This window comes from Triticum aestivum, chromosome 2B, assembly GCF_018294505.1.
Source record: "Triticum aestivum cultivar Chinese Spring chromosome 2B, IWGSC CS RefSeq v2.1, whole genome shotgun sequence".
Lineage (NCBI taxonomy): Eukaryota > Viridiplantae > Streptophyta > Magnoliopsida > Poales > Poaceae > Triticum > Triticum aestivum.
In genome coordinates, this window is record NC_057798.1 from 729334312 (window position 1) to 729351716 (window position 17405).

Here is a 17405-nt window from a genome sequence, read left to right on the forward strand (position 1 = left end):
AGATGGCAAAGGCTGCAGGCTCTTTGCCGTCTGCCAGCAGATGGCAAAGGCTGCATGCTTTGCCGTCTGCCAGCAGATGGCAAAGCTAGAGCTTTGCCATCTGCTGGCAGATGGCAAAGAGCCCAAATAGGCTAGCCCAAATTTTACATGTAGATGACACGTGGCCTCTTTGCCATCTGCGAGCTGATGGCAAAGCTCTTTGCCATCTGCCAGCAGATGGCAAAGTGACTATATTGCCCCATTTAATTTTGTTTTTTCTTATATCAGTTCATTTTCACAGAAAATCAAACACAAATATATTTATATGACCAATATAGCATATTCAACACATATTATCAATAGTCATGAACACATATATATCCAACACATGTTAACAATAGTAGCAAGTTTCATCCATACATACACGTAGTTTCATCAATATTACACAGTTTCATCCATAGGTAGCAAGTTTCACAAGATAAAAACAAAAACTAAATACAAGCACTCCATCAACCCAAGCTTCCGTGATCTTAAGCAAATCTGTAAAATGGGAAAGAAGAAAGTTAGAAGAAGAAGATTATTATGATGCGGAAATATGCATGGAAAAGGGCAACCACAGTCAACGTATATGAAAAAGGATACTTGCACGCAAAACAACACATGCCCAATTCTGATTTGAATTCTAATAGGAGAAAAAAAAACAAAGCCAGCGCTACACAGAGGCAAACCTGCCACCTAAACCAATGTCACGTCCATGTCCATAGCTAAAGAAAAGTACGAAAAGAAAGAGGAAAGCAGTCCGATCTGCATATGAAATCCCTAACAAGAAGTAATGCATTTGATTTAATTTTTTTTACGGTGGGCATTTGATTTAAATTATAATATTTTTTAGGAATATCAAGCTTTACTCCTTTTTTTTAATTTTGCGAGAATATCACACTTTATAGAACTCCAAATGGGGCCTGAATTTTGCGGTAAACGTAACTTGATAGAAATAATTAAAGGTGGAAGCGCAATGTAAGACCCAGCTATTTTCACATGTATATACATTAGTTCTAGGAGGAAGGTGAGGTACATCTTTCATGTCCAGGATCCTAACTAAACTATTTTAACAGAATAAAGATACACCCTGCTTATTTTTAAGACATAATATAATGTAATGTACATTCTTTTTGAACATAAACAAATCTAAGCAACTTTGGAACTAAAACAGTGCTGAAACACGGATCCAGTTTCAAATAAAATTAGACTTTCATTTATTTTCTGTACCATGCACAATATGAAAACGGATAACCCATGTGAATGTAACATGCAGCAGATGTATCAAGATACGTTGGTTGCTTTGTCAACAAAACATAGAAAAATGTAATATATGTATCGACAAGATTGAGTTGGATGGGACTGTGGAAGAGAGTTGAGTTTTGGCAACTCAAATTTTATGTCCTTCTCATGTTAAGAACTATCTGAAGCCATCATGGAATGGTTACATCATACAGGAGTAAATATTCAAAGTAAGAAATAATATCAAATACGTGATAAGTCATATTAGTTTCACTTAATTACTAGATGAAAACTATATGCATGATTTAAAAAGAAATGCTTTGATGAGAACAGTGTAGAAGAGAGCTTCTAACAATGTTTAGATTTGAACTTTTAAATTATGTGAAAGGATTTCTTAAAGCATAACCTCAACATGTTACTCCTTTGGTTTCTAATTAGCTATAGACAATGAATCCTAAAAGCTATAGAGAAAATTTGTACACTTAAACATTTTTAAGAATGACTATCAACATTTTAAAGCTTTAGCTTGATTACATCAAGGAATATTCCATTAATGGTTTGTTTTCAAAGTATTGTTTTCCAGGAAAAAAACATGTTCATATAAGAAACAATGGTCCAGGTAGAGTATTCAAGACAATCTCTATATTAGGAGAGATACATCTTTTGTAAAATCTAGCCGCGCAAATGCACGGGTCACCCCGCTAGTTTATAAAAGAAATACAAAACAAAATATGCAAAAGCTGTACAATGGTTAAGTGCTCACATTTAAATGCTCAAGATGCAGAACGCTTATTTACAATAGTTTAGGTTTTTAAATTTGTCATCTTGAAGCATCACACTAGCAAATGACATGAAAGATCACAGGAAATAACACTGCCCCCTGATCAAGTATACTCTAAGCATCAAAAAAGTCAAACAAGCTCATTGTGCATTTTCTTTTTCAGCATGAGACACAATAAAATGTCTAGAAAATCTATTGAATGGCATCAGTCCCAAATTCTATCTGGTGTGCTAGTAAATCTGGACGATCGATGAACATCAAACATATCAAGGTGGCATGCATAGAAATCTGGAACTAAACTAAGAACTTCAAATTAAAAGAGGAGAAGCAAAGGTTCAGGAATTAGTTGCTCCCCTGCCGACGCATTGGTTGTCGAGGTTGAGGAGGTTGTGTCCATGGCCGCACCATCGACCTGAGCTGCAACCCAGCATCCACCGCAGACCCGTCTTTGCGCTCGAAAGAGACGACCGTTTATATGACAACTCAACAAATTATATGACAACTCCAGAACTGATTCTTAAGTCATAAGGTAATGAAGTAACAGTGTAACACTGCTATCTCTGTTAGTAGGCATAGAACACATATGCCCAAACATATTGCTGCTACTCCTGCTTTTGCACTTAAGGTGAACAAATTGCACCAGTGATTCATAAACCCAAGCATAAATAATTATTTCATGCAGAAGATGGCTGCTTGCATTTCATGGCATTTAGATGGGCATATGATAGTCTGCATGTTGGTTCAGCAACTTTTCAAATTAAGTTGTGATAAATTAAAATATATGCATTGCTCATAGTGGTTAAGACGCTAAGTTCAACGAATATGCTAGTGTTCAGTTAATTCTTAGGTAACTTACTGATTTGTGAGATGAAACATGGTAGCCATGTGGAGGCAGTGCATATTAGTTAAAAGTTATAATTCTACAATGATTCAGAAAGTATACACTTAAGCAGCTATAAAGCAAACCTTCTCTTTCCAAAGCCACTGCACAATTAGTTCAATGCATGAAAAATGACAGAAAAAAGGCCTAGACAGAGAAAATAATGCTCATGTTCGACCATTCATCATTTGAACATATTGATTAGAGGGCTGGGGTGCATGAGAGGATTTCTTAAGAATTAGTTCAAACTTAACCAAAAATAACTGAGCATTCGAACAAATTAAGCAATTAACTTGCAAGACAGCATACTATGCCTAGCAAGAAGTGAATTATCTAGTGGGAGTCTCACAAGTCAATAATATTGCTGCAAGATCTATTCCATCACTAGGAAGAAAGTCAATACATGGTCTAATTTTCGTAGTTACCAGTAAAAACTTAATAGAAGATACAGTATCTAAGAAACATACTAATCGCTATCAATTTGAAAGCAATGAAGGGATACTGATTTCCATAGATCATGGGCGAGTACCTGAACAACTGCATCGCGGCTGCTCCCCTTCACCACCTCCTCGAGCTTCACGTTGTCCAGCTGATCGAATCAACACAAAATCAGAAAGGAGAACCCCAATCAGCACCCAAGCGAGATCTCCGCACCCCCATAACCGCTCAAGACAGGGGAAACAGAGGAAAGCACAGCATCGACCAGCAGCACGGCGGCGCGGGGGAAGTAGCGGAAGATGTGGTCCCCGACGCGCTTGGCGACGGCGGGGAGGTCGGCGTCGTCGCGGCGCGCGTTGGCCTGGTAGTATCCGACGACGGCGAGGCCCTGCGCCTGGAAGTGGTCCTCGACGAGGGTGAGCGCGAGCTCGAGCGTGGGGAGCAGCGGGAGGTGGTGCGGCTAGTGGGAGAGCGGCACGGCGTCGGCGACCGAGACGACGGCCGGGGAGGCGGCCGGGTCCGCCAGGCGGCCGACGAGGAGCCCGTTGACGGCCGCCGCCGGGTGCTTGAGCGCGTGCAGCTCGAGCTTCACGTACGCCGCCTGCGGCGGCGGACGTGGCGGCGGCGAGCGTGCGCGAGCTCGAGAGGATGGATGGATGGCGGCGGCGAGCGTGCGCGAGCGTGGCGGCGGCGAGATTGCATCTGGGGGCGGCGACGATGGAGTGGGATGGGATAGGGTTTGGGTGGTTGGGCTGCCCGGAGGGTGGGGGTTCTTTTCTTTCTTTCTCTTTTTTTTGTTTAGATAAATGGGATGGATGGATGGATGGATGGATGGATGCCATGTCATCAATCCATGACACAAACATTTCAACCAATGAGAACAAAAATAACCCCACAGTTTTTTTTACCTGGAAAAAATAAGCCCATCTCTTTGCCATCTGCTGGCCATCTGCCAGCAGATGGCAAAGAATCTTTGCCGTCTGCTGGCAGATGGCAAAGAGGTGGGGCTGGTACGCCGTTACACTCTTAACGGTCATAGGATTTGCCAACCTCTTTGCCATCTGCTGGCAGATGGCAAAGATTATTTGCCATCCACTAGCAGATGACAAAGAATTGGCTGATGGCAACCATGTTCTTTGCCGTCTGTCAGTTCTTTACCATCTGTTTTTTATAAGCAGATGGCAAAGACGTTCTTTGCCATCAGCTGGCTGATGGCAAAGAGCTGGCTGATGGCAAATACTCTGTTTCCAGTAGTGTAGCTAGCTAGTGTGTCGAGTCCTCTCTATACGTATAGTACGTAGCGTCGACCAAGCACAGAGATAAGAGAGGACACTTCTCTCTATTAGCTAGCTAACACAATATATGAAACCCCTAAATTAACCCTACAACCCCCCCCCCCCCCCCCCAAAACCCCAAACCTCCCCCCTTCAAAAACAAACAAAAACCCCAGCCCCTGAACTGCTGACGCGTGGATGCCTTTTGGTCTCAGTTTGTGCTACCAACCGGGACAAAAGGCCCTCCTGCCTGGGCAAGCCGCAGCGGCCACGTGGAGCCCCATCTGTCCCGGTTCATAGAAGAACCGGGACTAAAGTTATTGGGCTTTAGTATCGACCCTTTAGTCCCGGTTCCGGAATCGGGACAAATGGGCCTTATGAACCGGGACAAATGGGTTTTTTTCTACTAGTGAAAGGGAAGGAGAAGGGAAAGTAAACATAGGTTTGGCCCATTTGGTTGTAGAGGGAAATGAAAGAAAAAGAAAAAGGAGAGAGAAGAGATTTGTTTTGGCCCATTAGATTTTCCTTCCTTTATGCTCCATCTTGTTATGTATTTTCAATTTCTGAAACAACAAGATAAGGTACCTTGTATAGGACCTTACAAAAATATTTGTTTGCAGTTTTTTCCAAATGTTTTGTACATGGAACATACTATTGTAGTGTTCATACCAAAGGTAGCATTTTTTAAAATCATTTGCTATTATTTAGGTCTTAAATGAGTGTCGAGTTAATTACTAGATATTATTCAAATTTGAACTACATGTATCTCTCTCTACAGAAAAAAAAGTACATGTATCTCAAATAGGATCTGTAAATTCGAAATAAATTCATATTTAAGTAATTATGCATCTTCCTTATATGTGATGTTTTTGGTGGTAACCCTCCTTTGGTCATGAAAAAGCACCACCCAATTGGGCATGGTAAGCTTTCTTTTGATCGAGATGAAAAGTTTAGTACCACCGCGGGATTTAGGCCAAAATTATCATAGTAAATTTCTCATAGACCAATAGGTTATTGTAATCGTGGTGTGTTGTGGTTGTGAGTAAGCTTACCTGATTCTTTAGTGGGCCTGGCTCGTTGGTTCATATGCATGCAACCAATCATGCCTTATGTGATCCATTCAAAAAAGATCGATCATGATTACTTAATCGGGTAAGCATTGAACAAAATTTTGAGGGGGAAAAACATCCGTGGAGCAACAAGAATGAAAAATCTTGAGAACACAAAAATATCTGTATCAAAAGAATAAATAAATGAAGTCCCAATGGAATCAATGGGTCGTGTATGCCGTGGTAGATAGATCGGCCGGCCAACCATTGCCGCTTGGTGCGTGCCACGACCACGATCAGACTGCAGCTGGATATGCATGGGTCGATCAGTACTGCGGCAGGCTGCACTCGGGGCCGGGCTTCTTGTTGTTCCTATAGTCGACGCAGTAGTCGTAGATCCTGTGAGACCTCTGCTTCTCCAGCATCTTGGTCCGCTGCTGGTCGCTGAGGCCAGCACAGTTCTGCTCCCGCCCGCCATGGCTGAATGCCCCGGCGCAGCCGTAGACGCAGGAGTCGCTTCCGTCGCAGGGGCAGACGTCGAGGACCATGTCGCGGTAGCCGGCGACGAAGGGCGCCTTGGACCAGTCGGCTTTGACGCGGCCGCCCTGCGTGGCCCAGTCCTCCGCCGACCAGATGCTGGAGTAGCCGAACATGGGCCGCTTGGTCGGGTACGCAATGCCCTTGTCCTGGTAGTTGCGGAACACCCGGATGGGGACGTCGTCGACGTACCAGACGATCATGCAGGGCGTCCAGGAAATGGTGTAGGCGTGGAAGTCGGCGGTGGGGTCGAACCAGGGTACGAACTGCATCTCTTTCTTGCCCACGCCGTCGGCGAACACGTTGGTGTGCAGCGTGTAGGGCTGCCCTGTCTCGTTCCCCAGGAACTCGAAGTCGATCTCGTCGTGGTCGTCCCCCACAGAAGATGTCTGAATCCATGATAAATTAATGCATACACAGTTAGTATTGCAGTACATCAACATTTCAGTACAAGCTCATTAGTAAGTATTATTGTAGATAATTAAAGCTAACCACGATAGGATAGATATATTCCCCGGGACGAGCTTGATGAGGGTGGAGACGCTGCCGTAGATGAACTGCTTCTTCGTCTGCAGCAAGCAGCCAGAGGAGTTGCTCTTTAGGGACATGGTCAGGCCGTGGCCGTCTTCGGAGAAGGCCGCGTTCTCGGGGTTCCACTTGATGTCGCAGTTGTCACGGAAACTGGCACTCGCGAGGCCGATGACCATCGCCACCAGGAGGAGCACCCTCCTTGAGCTCTCCATCTTCTCCGACGTCGTAGTTGGCACTAGCTTAGCTTTTGGTGGTGTAGGAAGTGTATGTCAAGAAGACTTGATGAAAATGCAGAGGTGCACAAGGGCTTTATATAATCCTCTCCGCGTTGCGGATCTGTGCTAATTATTTTCAGTCAAATGCAAAAGTGTCCGGTGCGCACGTAGTGTAGTATGTAGCTGGGTTACTTTGCGCCATGCATGTCTTGTTATTCTCTCAGGTTGCACCAACCTAGTGCTTGTTGTCGGTTTGTTCAATTATCATATGGATTGCTTGCATCTGAGAGCGTCTGGATTTGACTAGTTAGTGGTCAGCACAACGGTGTTTTGTACTTCCTCTTTGTTTCATGCCAAACTGCGCACCTGTCGATGAGATGAGATGAGGGAGTGCGCCAACTGTGAGCCAAGAAGTGAAAGGACACTAGTAAGACAATGGGCATTAGAGGCGTTCCACGTACGGAAGCCGTTTTCACCCAAAACATTTCAGCCACCTCTAATAGCCTAACCGAGGCGGTTAATCATCCTTGTGAAACTCATGCATGCGGTTCAAGTAGCAAAACCGGCTCTAATAACTAGTTGAGGCCGTCCATAAATCCTGACCACCTCTAATTAATAATTTAAGTCAAGAGGCAGTTTTCCAATCAACAAGATATCAGGCGTCGGTGTTGGTCTGCAAAGACAACATGAAAAGTTAAGATGAGTAGACTACTCGAGCGAAAAGACGAAATGAAAAGGCAAGATACGTAGACCACTCGAGACCAAAAGACGACGTGAAGAGGCGACATGGGTATACTATTCGAGACGACGAGGGGAATATATTATAAATCTTTGGATTTTAGAACCTTGTTTCATATGTTGGATGTGAAGTCTACAAAACTTTTGTATATGTCGCTTTGACATATTGAACATATATATATGAATGTATATGAGATGCAACGGTTTTATGTGGTGAACGAGAATGTGTATGTGAGGAGACTTTCAGAATTTTAATTGAAGGGTTAGCTGAAAACAATAATTAAAATGCCAACCCTAAATAAGAACAGGAGGCGGTTCTGAATTGCAAAACCATTTCGAATGAGAGTATTCTTAGTGCATGGAACCAACTTAAATGTATAGCACTAGAAGTGGTTTTGTTTAGGGAACCGCCTACTACGGTAAAGGCCTTGGAGACATTTTAAAACGGCAACCGCCTTTTATAGTCTAAGCATTTTACAATTGTGCCATTTTAGAACTAGCTAGTACTTGGAGAGATTGCTAATTGCATATTTGTTTATGTGAAGTGTTTGAAAATCAACTTTTACTGCTAGTGTGTTTGCATGACATAGTTATTTTGTTTGTCTATAATTAATGAATATTATTGCCACATATTGATTTTTTTTTGGTTACTCGCAACTATGCAATTCTTTTGTTATGCTAAGAAATTAGTGAAAGTTAATGTTTTTCATAATTATGTTGCAGCCTTAGATTAGTTCTTTTCATGCAGCTAGTCCGAGTGATAATGTGAACGAGGTATATGAGATTATTTGTACTAGTTAAATTAATATAACTACTTTATTTTTAGTTAGAAAATTTAGGTATATGAGATTATTTGAACTAGTTGAACTAATATAACTAGTTTATTTTTAGTAAGAAAATTTAGGTATATGAGATTTTTTGAACTAGTTGAATTAATAGAACTAGTTGAAAATTTAGTAAATGCTTAGTTGAATTAGTTGAATTAATTGAATTAGTAAGTGTTTAATGTTTCGCCTATATGAATATATATAGGAAATGTCGTCTGACGACGGAAAAAATTTCATTATGTGCGAATACTATGAAGACCAGCGTGGCCTGTGCGACAGAAATTTCCTTGTTGATGATAGGCGATTTAGCATCAAGCTGGATGAGACCTTCGAATTCGATACAGTAAGTCACAATGACAAGTCTGTTTTCGTAATTAAGCATGACTTATATATGCTTCATTTGCCTGACTTATAATTTTTAATTTTCACTATTCTACTAGCGCATCCCCTGTCATGCAAGAATTTTTGTCTTGGATAAGATAGGTTTCAATGATATGGAAACTATGGAGGTAAAGAGAGTTTACCTGAAAACTGAGCATGGTTATATTTTCAACGTCAAAGTATACAATGCAAATACGTATACCTATTTTGAATGCAAAACTTGGCAAGCACTATGCAAGGCTTGTGCATTTGAGCCTGATATGGTTATCACCTTTGATATTCATCCGGAAGATGATATTGAAGGTAATAGAGACATATGGGTCGATGTGCAGACGCCTCCAGTTCTATCATTATGTGAGTTCTTCTCAACTATATTTTTGTCTTTGATATTGCTTATTCAAAAATAATTGACAACTAATTTCTCTTGACAGCTTATTTCCATTCAAGAAAACATGTCCGGCGCTTGGTAGACAAGACCTACTACTGTCCCGGAGCTGAACTAAACTGCGAGGAGATAAGTCATTATGTTTCATGGCTTGAGGATCTTCATACTGTCAAGACAAATTTTCTTCCTGGACTTAAAAATGTTAGTACTCAAAACGTGCGACCAATAGTGATCGTATTGAACTACGGTCACATCTATTTAGGAATGATGGTAAGATTTTTACTATTTGTCCTCAGTGCATCTTTTGCATACATAATTTTTTTGCTAAACTTTCATTGCTAAGTATATTAATTAATTATGTACTATACGATGTTCTTCAACAGGGACTCCCGATGACAGTTGTGCCTCAGGGGATCGAGATTAAAGATCGCATGTCAATTGTTAGCTTACGACCAAGATATCCTGCATTGCACATGAGTGCATTCAGGATTTCTAGAAGCAATGAATGCTTAATAGTGAAAGATTGGAGGAAAATTGTTAACGATCGCAGAGAAGTACTAGGGGGCAGCAATGAGAAGCGCAGCCCACGATTAGGAGACATGTTCATCTGTATGCTCCAGTATGATGAATCAGGAGAGCTATACATGTTCTATGCTATTTTACCTGAGAGAGAGCAGCAGGAGTGATTTAGCTAGTTCATGCTCTTAGTACTTGTCCTTTCATGTCCGTGTTCTTCGTTCTAAACTTAATCTCCACGAGTGATTTGCTTTTGTGGTGTTATATATGAACGCTTATAATATCATGACAATCATGTTGAACTCGATGATATTTTTGCTTCTGGTACAAGTGAATGTTTCTTCTTTAAGCTAGTGTTGGTGGTGTTTAGATAGCGGTAATGACTATGATGATTAAATAGTGATAATGACGACTACGATGATTGTTAGCTAGCTAGCTAGAGTATATATATGCCATATCCATATATATTATATATACTTAATTGATCACCTAATTAGGTGATCAAGTATAATATGAATATGGATTTAACAACTCATTATAATGTAAAACAATCATTAAATTAAACTAAAAACACAAAATTAAAGGAAAAAACATTTAGTACCGATTGGTGTTACAAACCGGTATTAAAGCCCTACGCGCACCCGAACCTGGCTCGTGCCACGTGTTTGCACTTTAGCGCCGGTTCGTGAAGAACTAAAGGGGGGGGGCTTTAGTCCCCACTCTTTAGTGCCGGTTGGCGAACCGGCACTAAAGGCCGTCATGAACCAGCACTAAAGGCCGGTTCTGCACTAGTGTCATGCATGCGGTTCAAGTAGAAAAACCGGCTCTACTAACTAGTTGAGGCCGTCCATAAATCCTGACCACCTCTAATTAATAATTTAAGTCAAGAGGCAGTTTTCCAATCAACAAGATATCAGGCATCGGTTGGTCTGCAAAGACAACATGAAAAGTTAAGATGAGTAGTCTACTCGAGCGAAAAGACGAAATGAAAAGGCAAGATAGGTAGACCACTCGAGACCAAAAGACGACGTGAAGAGGCGAGATGGGTATACTATTCGAGACGAGGAGGGGGATATATTATAAATCTTTGGATTTTAGAACCTTGTTTCATATGTTGGATGTGAAGTCTACAAAACTTTTGTATATGTTGCTTTGACATATTGAACATATATGAATTTATTATGAGATGCAATGGTTTTATGTGGTGAACGAGAATGTGTATGTGAGGAGACTTTCAGAATTTTAATTGAAGGGTTAGCTGAAAACAATAATTAAAATGCCAACCCTAAATAAGAACAGGAGGCGGTTCTGAATTGCAAAACCATTTCGAATGAGAGTATTCTTAGTGCATGGAACCAACTTAAATGTATAGCACTAGAAGTGGTTTTGTTTAGGGAACCACCTACTACGGTAAAGGCCTTGGAGACATTTTAAAACGGCAACCGCCTTTTATAGTCTAAGCATTTTACAATTGTGCCATTTTAGAACTAGCTAGTACTTGGAGAGATTGCTAATTGCATATTTGTTTATGTGAAGTGTTTGAAAATCAACTTTTACTGCTAGTGTGTTTGCATGAATATTATTGCCACATATTGATTTTTTTTTTGGTTACTCGCAACTATGCAATTCCTTTGTTATGCTAAGAAATTAGTGAAAGTTAATGTTTTTCATAATTATGTTGCAGCCTTAGATTAGTTCTTTTCATGCAGCTAGTCCGAGTGATAATGTGAACAAGGGTTGGGAAAATACCCATGTAGACCGGTTTGGTGACCATGCCAATCAAAGCAACGAGAAAGGTGTGTTCACCAAAATGATATGTAAGATTATATGTCGTGGCAGCAAATACAATCCTTTTGGAGTATGTCGCCCTAATTAAAGAATTTCTGGCAGATGTGATGATTTTTGGAATGCCTTGATATCAACATGAGTGATATCTTTTATTATGATGAGCTTGTATTTGTAACTGGTCTATTTGTGCATTGATGAATGCATATGCAAATGAATTTCATGGAGTATTGAATGTATTAATTTAGCTGTGAACTGAGAGTAAACTATGCATACAGTAATGAGCATAATTTTTATAAAAAAACCCATAATTTGTGGTTTCTTACTTCACTAAAGGTAACATTCGTACGAAACCTTATTGACATTTCCTCAAATTCTACACCATTAGATTTCATGTTTGTCCTGAGCCATGGATCGGCTCCTCGGCGCAGCCGGCGCCTGCCCTTCGCCCACCGTATATGACACATGTCACACGTATTTCTTCTTTTCCCCATTTTACACTCAACTGTACGGGAATCCTGCATTGAATGGATCAGCTCACGCAACAATAACGGGCAGCCCAGATAACGATACCAGGTGTGCTCGAGCATACAAACTTCACGTCCGTCCTTTACGTGCTTCTTCACCGGATCCGCAATAGATACCAGACCGTTAGCATCGAGACCCTTCTGCTTAGTGCGAGTTTGTATCTCCTCCGGACCGGTAGGTTCGCCGCCGTTGAAAACCACATTGTGGTCGATGACATACTTGTTGAGGATGGTTGCAAAGTTGACCTGGATGTGTCTGAAGTCATCTCTGCGATATCCTAGGTTGGTTTCCTTCATTTTCCTCCCCCATGTGATGACATCAAATTGTCTTTTAAGCCGTTCTCCCTCCCATATGTACTCCTCCATGTGGTGGACGACGTAGTAGGCGTCTGAATCATTGTTTTCTAGTTATTGAAGCCAACATAATTCGGTTTTGTGGCTGAAGCCTACCTTTTAAATTTTATCAAACTTGTGATATCCTTCTTTGATAATTCCTTCCCGGGTGGTATACTCAACGAGTGCTTCATCCAGAACCTTCTTGATGTCTCTGTAGTCTTTCTTGACTTTCCTTGTCTAATCCAAAAAATAAGTATCGGCAAACTGCAGTGTAATAACATTGAGGACACAATGTTCTCTGTGCAAATAGTTGAAAAGACCAATTATCCTCGAGTTAACTTTCTACGTGCAAGCATAACGAAATTGCACAAAGTATACTGGCTAGCGAATGACTTACTTGGGAACGTAGGGTACGAGAAGGTGGAAATGTCCTTCTGCTCCCAAGCTCAAATAAGCTCGAATGAACAGTAAAATAAAAAAAAAACAGCATTATTTTTGTGACAAACATTGACAAAAGTTTCAAGTGCTTGCAAAAATTCATCAAGTAATCACATTCCTGGAACGCGTGGCAAAAAGACAAAATTGGTGCTCCAGAATGCTTTCGAAAGTAGCATTTTCAGAGTATCAATTTTTTTTTGCCTCGCCTTTCAGAAATGTGATTCCATGAGAATTTTTGCAAGCGCATGGAACTTTTGTCAATATTTGTCACAAAAAATTCCAATTTGAATCTTTTTTATTCTACTGTTCATCCGAGCTCATTTGAGCTTGGGAGCAGAAACTCCGCGTCCACGAGAAGGCAATCTTTGTCCATATTGGCAATCATGAAATCTGCATGATACCTCTTCATAGCTTGATGATGGTCAGGAACACTGAGGTTGGGCTAGCCCATGAGATAGGGGTCCGCTACCGCGACATCCTTGTTGAGATCGCATTTGGCAATGTAGGTGTTGTTGATTGCCCATAGGAGAACTAAGAGCCACCGAGCTTGAGTAGGTGGAACATGCTGAAGATGTCTTCGAATGGCACATAGAACTTGTCCGGGGGTAAATCATCGCCCAAACCAAGATTCAGTTGCACCATCACTGGAAAAATCGGGTAAAATCCACCTCCGTGAGAAAATGTGTACTTCTCTCTACAGTGAATTGTGTTATGCAGAAGCCTCAATTCTATCGGTACAAGATCAACACCTTCTGAAGGATGGTTTCACCTGGGAAATGGTAACTCCACCATGCAACACGATGAACCTCTTTATTATTCTCAACCATCACATTGAGTGTGTTTGGACTCAGCAATGCTCCCCTGGCTAGTGGCACATGTGTGTCTGTTGGCGTAAAGTTGTCGTTGAATACTCTTCTGGCAAGGAACAACATGTTCTTGTTCCGCGGGAGGCATAGAGAATGCTTTGAAAAGATCATGAGGCATTGGTCCATCAAGATTGATGGGGGCTGATTTCTGATATTCATCAAGCAAGAAGTACCAATTGACAAGAAGATCATCATTAACCGTTACTTGTTGGCCCTCATAGACATCCATATTGTTATTACGACCTTCGGGTTGACTCTTACCCAAAAGAGATGGTCTTCGGCCACTGCATTGGCCAACATAAGCATTATCCAAGGGTCAGCTGGCAATCCGTCCTCGGAGGTTGTAGCGGAGGAGGAATATCTTCGTAACCCAAGAGATGGTCTTCGGCCACTGCATTGGCCAACATAAGCATTATCCAAGGGTCAGCTGGCTATCCGCCCTCGGAGGTTGTAGCGGAGGAGGAATATCTTAGTAACCCCGTGAGACAACAGACAACTCAACTCTAAAGACCCCCGTCAAGCATCTACAGTTCGTGCATGATGGTATCTAGGGGGCAAATGGTTGAGCCGATTGCAATTTTAATCAGCTCACCATTCACATAGGCTAAGAGACGGAATAGAGTGTCTTCCATAAGAGCGTTGAGAGCTTGCCAATGAAAGAGATAGAAGGACTGCTATCCTTGGGCGATGGTTGGATGACAATGTTTCCTAGTTCGTCGCTTTTGACCATTCCTTCGCGCTCTAGATTGTTGAAGGCACCATGGCTTGGGCATGGGCTTGGCTTTGGGTGTTGATGCATGCTTCGATGTCGGCTATGGTTGTGGATGTGGCAGCGGATGAAGAAGACGCTGGTGAGGTTCGCGCAGGAGCATCCGGTGTTTGTCCAGGCCGAGCAAGAGTTCTATTGAAAGCGTGACGCCAAGCAGAAGAAGTCGGTGAAGAAGGAGGGCGAGGCCAGCCCCTCAACGGTGATTCCTGTGAAAGAGGTCGACTTAGTCATATGTATTTACTGCACTTTTTGTAATGGGTCTGCCATAGTAGTTTTGGTCATGTACTGTGTGTGTTGATGTATGATCCTGTTGTGATGCATATACTTTTAATAAAAATGGTTGTGTGCATCACATTGATGCAGATGCCCGGGTTTCAACCTCCTTTTCGAAAAAGAAGAAAAAAGAAAAGAAAAACCTATTGCAAGCAAAGTTGGGTCATGATATCATAAAATAGGTATACTTAATCATCCATATATCTTTAGCATCTTGCAAATATACAAAAGTTCAATGTGCACACGTATATGATGGAGTTGTTCAAAAGAAAACAAAATTTACAAACATCTTGGGAGCAGCAGGAATGAGAAGTCTTGAGATAAAAATATGTATATATCAAAATAAAAAGAATAAATGAAATCCCAATGGAATCAATGGGTCGTGTATGGAGCATGGAGTGGTAGACCGGCCGGCCAACCATTGTTTCATTGGTGCGTGCCACGGCCCACGGCCACAATCAGCGGATCAGACAGCGCAGCTGGATCGATCTCAGTACTGCGGCAGGCTGCACTCGGGGCCGGGCTTCTTGTTGTCCCTGTAGTCGACGCAGTAGTCGTAGATCCTGTGAGACCTCTGCACCTCCTGCATCTTTGCCCGCTGCTGGTCGGTGAGGCCAGCGCAGTTCTGCTGCCGCCCGCCGTGGCTGAACGCCCCGGCGCAGCCGTAGACGCAGGAGTCGGCTCCATCGCAGGGGCAGACGTCGAGGACCATGTCGCGGTAGCCGGCGACGAAGGGTGCCTTGGACCAGTCGGCCTTGACGCGGCCGCCCTGCGTGGCCCAGTCCTCCGCCGACCAGATGCTGGAGTAGCCGAACATCGGACGCTTGATCGGGTACGCGATGCCCTTGTCCCGGTAGTTGCGGAACACCCGGATGGGGACGTCGTCGACGTACCAGACGATCATGCAGGGCGTCCAGGAGATGGTGTAGGCGTGGAAGTCGGCGGTGGGGTCGAACCAGGGCACGAACTGCATCTCCTTCTTGCCCACGCCGTCGGCGAACACGTTGGTGTGCAGCGTGTAGGGCTGCCCCGTCTCGTTCCCCAGGAACTCGAAGTCGATCTCGTCATGGTCCGTCCCCACGGACGATGTCTGGTGATTTACAATCAATGAAATGGTGCACATACGGTCAGTATCGTAGTACAAGCTCATTAGTAATAAGTATGCTATAGGAATAGGATACGTACGTAGTATGTGGTGACGGTGCCGGCAGAGTTCCCCGGAACGAGCTTGATGAGGGTGGAGACGCTGCCGTAGATGAACTGCTTCTTCGTCTGCAGCAAGCAGCCGGAGGAGTTGCTCTTTAGGGACATGGTCAGGCCGTGGCCGTCGTCGGAGAAGGCCGCGTTCTCCGGGTTCCACTTGATGTCACAGTTGTCGCGGAAACTGGCACTGGCGAGGCCGATGGCCGCCGCCGCCACCGCAACCAGGAGGAGCGCCCTCCTTGAACTCTCCATCTTGGTTCCTCCGGCTTGACTGCTGGTGTAGGAACTAGGAAGTGTATGTGTATCAAGACTTGATGAAAATGCATAGGGTGGCAAGGGCTTATATAACCAGCTAGTTTGTCTCTGCATTGCATTGAGGATATATGCTCATTATTTTCGGTCAAAAGCGAGTTTCTGGTGCGCACGTAGTAGTACGTAGCTGGGTTACTTTGGGCCATGTCTTATTATTCTCTTCAGGTTGTATGTACCTAGTGCTTGTTGTCGGCTTGTTCGATTATCATATTACTTGATTCTATCTGGAAGAGTCTTTGACATGGTTAGTGGTCAGCACAACGATGTTCGTTTGAGGACCCGGATGGGTCCATGATGATTCTTTTTTCCATAAAAAACATTTCATTTAATTGATATATCGAGATGATACAACCACATTAAAAGAAAGTCTAGCCTCTGCATAGCATGATGCAGACAGTGCGCTTCTGTTTCATGTACAAAGTTTTTCTAATTTTGAACGGTTTAAGAGTAATGTAGAAAACGGTTCAAGTTTCACCGAGTTCGTATTTTTCGAGTTAATTTTTTAACCGCCGTCAGAATGCAGCAAATGTTATGCCGTTGGAAAGCATGAAGAAATGTGAAACTTTTTGGTCTACAATGTTTCTCCTAATTCCTTACGGTTTTAAGTCAATTTTGAAAAAAATTAAAAAATGTTTTTTGGCAGTAATTTTTGCAAACTTTGTCAGAATGGGGCAAATAATATACCGTTGGATAGCTATAAAAAATGCGAAACTTTTTCATATGTAAAGTTTTCTCTAATTTCCAGCCGTTTTCAAGTAATTTAGAAAATGGCCAGATCATAGTTTTTGCCTTCATCGCCAAAGAAAATGCACTATGTGGAGTACTTGAACTTCTGTGGCAATTCTGTTTGAACTTCACTCTGTTTTTTATGTGTTGTTTTTTGCCCATAACTCCCAAACCACTTACTGGAATCGAGCAAATGATATATGTTGAATACACGTAACCCTCCCGTGTTGATCAATTTTTCATACTCGCGATGGTTCGAAAGAATATTTTTGAATACATAAAAACGTGTTTTAAATGGTATACATGAAAATTTTAAACTATTCATCGAAATTTAGCACATAATATATCGTTGGAAAGC

The 17405-nt window shown here is 42.4% G+C and overlaps 2 protein-coding genes and 1 pseudogene across 2 annotated transcripts; all 3 read right to left on the reverse strand.

Annotated features, from left to right (window-relative positions):
- Positions 1–442: 442 nt before the first annotated feature.
- Positions 443–4297, reverse strand: LOC123039494 (ER membrane protein complex subunit 8/9 homolog; annotated as a pseudogene).
- Positions 4298–5873: 1576 nt separating this feature from the next.
- On the reverse strand, positions 5874–6987 carry LOC123042332 (probable xyloglucan endotransglucosylase/hydrolase protein 12). Its single transcript, XM_044464804.1, has 2 exons — positions 6708–6987; positions 5874–6608 (listed from the first exon to the last, which is right to left on the reverse strand). Exons 1-2 carry the CDS (start codon positions 6960–6962, stop codon positions 6009–6011), a joined length of 855 nt encoding a protein of 284 aa, XP_044320739.1. The 5' UTR covers positions 6963–6987; the 3' UTR covers positions 5874–6008.
- Positions 6988–14977: 7990 nt separating this feature from the next.
- Positions 14978–16309, reverse strand: LOC123042333 (probable xyloglucan endotransglucosylase/hydrolase protein 12). Its single transcript, XM_044464805.1, has 2 exons — positions 15992–16309; positions 14978–15896 (listed from the first exon to the last, which is right to left on the reverse strand). Exons 1-2 carry the CDS (start codon positions 16259–16261, stop codon positions 15297–15299), a joined length of 870 nt encoding a protein of 289 aa, XP_044320740.1. The 5' UTR covers positions 16262–16309; the 3' UTR covers positions 14978–15296.
- Between the last annotated feature and the right edge of the window lie 1096 nt (positions 16310–17405).

Excerpts from the sequence above, each read along its gene's own strand:
- LOC123042332 (XM_044464804.1), bottom strand. The coding sequence starts at position 6,962 with ATGGAGAGCTCAAGGAGGGTGCTCCTCCTGGTGGCGATGGTCATCGGC. Across the intron at positions 6,609-6,707 it reads TATCTATCCTATCGTGGTTA|ACATCTTCTGTGGGGGACGA; the intron begins GCTTTAATTATC and ends TCATGGATTCAG.
- LOC123042333 (XM_044464805.1), bottom strand. The coding sequence starts at position 16,261 with ATGGAGAGTTCAAGGAGGGCGCTCCTCCTGGTTGCGGTGGCGGCGGCG. Across the intron at positions 15,897-15,991 it reads GCACCGTCACCACATACTAC|ACATCGTCCGTGGGGACGGA; the intron begins GTACGTATCCTA and ends GTAAATCACCAG.